This window comes from Crocodylus porosus, unplaced genomic scaffold, assembly GCF_001723895.1.
Source record: "Crocodylus porosus isolate Cpor-Errol unplaced genomic scaffold, CroPor_comp1, whole genome shotgun sequence".
In the NCBI taxonomy this organism is placed as follows: domain Eukaryota; kingdom Metazoa; phylum Chordata; order Crocodylia; family Crocodylidae; genus Crocodylus; species Crocodylus porosus.
The window spans coordinates 422,168-426,484 of NW_017728922.1; the positions used below are offsets into that span (position 1 = coordinate 422,168).

General features: G+C 71.6%; 1 protein-coding gene across 1 annotated transcript in view; it reads right to left on the bottom strand.

Annotated features, from left to right (window-relative positions):
• Positions 1–1,195: 1,195 nt before the first annotated feature.
• LOC109313285 (interferon regulatory factor 4-like) overlaps positions 1,196–4,317 on the bottom strand; it is a 4,948-nt gene continuing 1,826 nt past the window's right edge. Inside the window, exons 2-6 of the mRNA XM_019539778.1 lie at positions 4,159–4,270; positions 3,166–3,276; positions 2,496–2,891; positions 2,054–2,172; positions 1,196–1,804 (exon numbers count right to left, since the gene is read on the bottom strand). Of these exons, the coding sequence (XP_019395323.1) occupies positions 1,664–1,804; positions 2,054–2,172; positions 2,496–2,891; positions 3,166–3,276; positions 4,159–4,270 (879 nt within the window). The 3' untranslated portion in view covers positions 1,196–1,663. The remainder of the gene's footprint in view (positions 1,805–2,053; positions 2,173–2,495; positions 2,892–3,165; positions 3,277–4,158; positions 4,271–4,317) is intronic.

Below are 4,317 nucleotides of genomic sequence, written 5' to 3' on the forward strand. Positions count from 1 at the left end.
AAGCCCTGTCCCGGCTCCGTTAAAACTCTGCCGCGGCCCAGCCCCCGACGAAGTCCCTCCTCTGGCCCCGAGCAGCGCGGGGGCCGCCCAAGGCGGAGCGAGGGGGGAGCAGGGGCCGGTTGTCTGGCGCTTGCTGGATCTCAGCGGTGCCTGAGCCGACGGGGCAGGACCGCGGCGTCTGGGGAGGAAACGCAACCTCGAGCTGGCAGACCCAGCCCAGCCAGCGCAGCCCTTCCCAGACAGAGTGGGTGGGACGGGGAGAGGCAATGGACGGCGGGGCAGCGTGGAGGAGTGGGGAGGGCTACTGCCAGGCTCGTCCCCCCCGGGCCCCCCAGCTCCGTCTCTCTGGGCCTGGCAGGTTTCTCGCCCAGGGGGCTGGAGCTGGGGGGTGGCCACGCGCCCAGACAGGGATGGATGCACCTTGCAGCGGCCTGGGACCGCGGAGCCCGAGCTCCCAGCCGGCGCTGCGTTGCCAGGGGCAGAGGAGAGGCCAGGCTGGGGGCTGCAGGCGGGGGCATGGTCGTGCACCCCGGGCAGAAGATGCCGGTTTCTGCCGGCAGCAGGGGCCCCTCCAGGCTCCCGCTCCCTGTGGCCGAGGCCCTGGGCGCCTGCACCCCCTCGGGCGCCGAGACGACCCCTCCTCCATCCCGCAGCCACCTGCCCGCCGCGAGCCGCGGGGCGCTCACCCTGCCCGCGTCAGCAGCCTGCCCCCCGCGCCTCCCCGGGCCGGGCTCTCATGGCCGCGTGCTCCCGAGGGTCAGTGTTTCCTGGCGGCCAGCCCTGCCCTCCCAGCTCACATCCTGTCCCCTGCTCAGCGCACAGCTGCGGAGCCGGAGCCCCGGGGCTGGGGAGCAGGGGACAGGCAGTGCCCTGGAGGGGTCCGCGGGGTCGCAGGAGTGCCCCCGCCCCGCGTCGGGGCCGGGACCTCTCCGCCCTTCTCCCTGGGCTTCCCGCCGGGGGACCGGGGCGGGCTTTTGGACTCCCGCAGTGCTCGCTGGCTCTTTGCTTTTTTTTAAACTTCCCTTAGCGATTTGCTCAAAGCTTGAAAGAGCAAAGACTCTGCCCCCCCGCCCCCCACCCCAACCTGGGAAGAAGAAACTTTCTGGCTGGGAAACGTCCAGCTGGGCTGTGGCGAAGCCTGCCAGACTGCTTTCCAGGGGCTGCGCAGCTGTTCACGCAGGGACAGCGACCAGGCTCTGGAAACAGCATGTTTTATTCAAGTATCCACCTAAAAACGCAGGGTCCCTGGGTGACGCGTGGCTCCCCGCGGCAGCAGCCGGAGCGGGGGCACCGCAGCTGTCCTGATCCAGACCGGACCAAATGTTCTGAATAAATAGAGAGAGTCCCATCCCGACCCCTTGTCCCCAGTCTGGGCTCGGCTCCCGGCACACCAGTCCTTGCGTGCAGAGCATGCGTCTGCACGGCGCTGGACCTGTCTCAAGCCCCCGGCCGGCAGGCTGGAGCAGCGGGGCACGGGGCCGCGCCAGGGCGGCGCTCAACGTGGGGCTCCGTGACGAGGGCTGCGACTGACACGGGTGGGGGATGCAAGCTGGTGGGAATCGCCTCTCCCATGCTACCTGTGGGAGCTCCGGGGGGGAAGGGGGGGTCCAGGCCCCGTCCTGATCCCAGCTCATGCTCTTTCGCTCTCTCTCCCTCTCGCAGCTCAGGGCTGGCACAACTGCTTCAGGATCTGGATGATGTGGCTGGACCCATCAGCGGCACTCGGCGGCACGGAGTCCTGGAGCAACTGCGGCCCCATCCGCTGGGCACAGTGGAAGAGCTCGCGAGCGAACACCGGCTCGATCTGCAAAGCCGGAGCGGGCAGGTCACCCTGGGCAGGAGGCGGGGAGGCTTGCCTGCTCCTGGGCACACAAGCACCCCGGGGGCCACCGCCCCGGAGCTTGCTCCTTGCTGCTCCGACGTCCCAGCAGGGGAGTGGGGATGGAGGGAGGGCGGGCGACTTGCGGCAACAGGAGCTCGGCCCCGCTCTGCCCCATGGGGGCAAGAGACCGGGCAGCCCGTGTCCCCCCCGGATGCCGCCCCGGGTACTCACGTGGGCCATGATGAGCTTCTGGAAGTTCTGCCCGGGGCTGGCGGGGAACTCCTCCCCGAAGCAGAGGTGGATCTGGTACTGGGGCACGGGCTCCCCCCGGCTCAGGTACCCACGCAGTTCTGCAACCACAGGCATTTGCCGCGGTGACCCGGGGCTGTCCCGGCGGAGCGGGGCAGCGCTGGGCAGGAGCGCAGGTGCCGGCTGTGCCCGCCCGAGTCACAGAGCAGCGATGCGTGACGTGGCTGTTGTGGGGCCTCCCGGCCCCCGCAGCGTGGGCCGGGGAGCTGGGGGAGCAGCGGGACAAGGCAGGCAGCACGGCCGAGTGGGTTGGGGAACCCCCACGTAACCCAGCAGGGCACAGCACCCTCCTGACCCCACCCCGGGAGCCCAGGAGAGCAGGGAGGTGCAGAGCCCGTGCCGCCGGGCTGGGCTGGGCACTTACGCTGCAGGAACTGCTGGGTGTCCAGGAGTTTGTAGGTCTTCTCTCTCTCCAGCTTGTTGGGCCGGTCGCGGTGCGGCGCCAGGGGCCCGTTCCAGTACACCCGGCCCTGGCACTGGCGCTTCATGAAGACACCCTCGGGGGCCACCCACAGGAGGACGCCGCGGTCCAGGTGAGGCAGGAGTCGCTCCAGGACGTCCAGGGCGCTGGCCACCCCGCTGTGGGCGCTGAGCAGGCGCGGCGGCGGGAACGGGATCTGCTCCATGCAGGACGGGCCGTAGAGGCGCTCGTTGTCGGGGGGCACGGGGCGGTAGGTGATGCGGCAGCCCTCGGCCGTGTGCGTGGTGAACTCGGTCACCAGCACGTCGCAGTAGTACAGCCGGATGTGCAGCCAGCAGTCTGCGGGGCACAGCAGGGTCGGGGAGGGGCGTCCCGTGCACGGGCAGCTTCACCCCGGCAAGGCAGCCGCCGAGCAGCCGCAGCAGGGAAGGGAGGGGTGGGCCGCGCTCGATAGCAAGGTGCCTTGGCAACCTGCCCCCCCAGCCACCCCGCGGGGAGCTGCGGGCCGCCGGTCTGCGGGCCCGCCCCGGCTGCCGTGCGCGAAGGGGACGGCTGCGGGCGGCCCGAGCTGCGAGCCCCGGTGAGGCGTGCCGCCGGCACCTCCGCGCCCTACCTGAGTTGTTGATGCTGTCGACGGGCACGTAGCTGGGGCAGGACGGTGGGCTCTGCAGCAGGTGGCCGTGGGCTGGGCTCCAGCCGTAGAAAACCCCCTTCACTCGGTATCCTGGGAAGGAAGCGGGCAGGGCGATGGTGGAGGGGGCGTCCGCCCGGAGCTTTCCCAGGTCGTGCACTTTCTGTCCTTGCAGGCACAGGGTCGTGCTCGTGCCCGCAGCCCCCCCCGCCCCCCGGGAGTCCCGGGGCCGGGCAGTTACTCGGCTAGCTCCCAGGAGAAGGTGAATGGCCTTCATTGTATTCGGTGTGCGGGACACCGGCAGGGCCAGCCTGTCCCCGGAGACGCGCTGCGCCGGCCCGGCAGTCGGGTGCCGGGGTGTGCCGGGGGGTGGAGGGTGTTGCGGGTGGTCAGAGGGGCAGGTCCCTGCCGCGCCTGCCCCACGGGAGCGGGTCTGGGTGGAAGGCTCCCAGAGTGGGGGCAGAGCCTGCTGCTCTGCAGGCCTCTCCCTGCCCGGCCCTTGTCTCTCCTCTGCCCATTCCTGTTTCCCTGCCCCGTTAATCCAGCTGCTCCATCCGGACACACTGGAAATACCTGACGGCAGCGCAGCGAACAGGGCTGCGAGGAAAGAGGGAGACCGTGGCACCCTCCTGCAGCTCCCCGCCGCAGTCATCCCGCGGGGAGCTTGCGGGGTGCGGCACGGCAGAGCCGGCCGCAGCGGGCGTGGCGGAAAGGACCGGGCGCCCCGTGCCCCTCGCTGGTTTGAAGCACGTGCCGCGCCGCAGCAGCCGCTCCGCACCAGGCCCGCCGCGCCCGGCAGCAGGGCCGGCGGGGGCCGAGCGGAGCCGCTCCCCGGCCTGGGGCCGCGTCCTGCACAAACCCGCCCCCCTCTCGGGAGCTTGGGCCCAGACCCGGGCAGAAGCAACGGGGCCGGCGGGAAGGAGCCGGGGGAAACAAGGTGCCGGCGCGGGGCCGAGGCCCGGGCGTCCTCCTCACCCTGCTCTGCGGGGTGGCTCGGCAGGAGCGAGACGGGCGGCACGGGAGAGCCCTGCTCCGTCCCCGGCCCGTCCTTCCTGCTCTCCCCCTCCGAGTCCGAGGGCGCGCTGGCCTGCGGGGCGAGAAAGCAGGCCGTGAGCGCCGGCCGGAGGAGCCGGC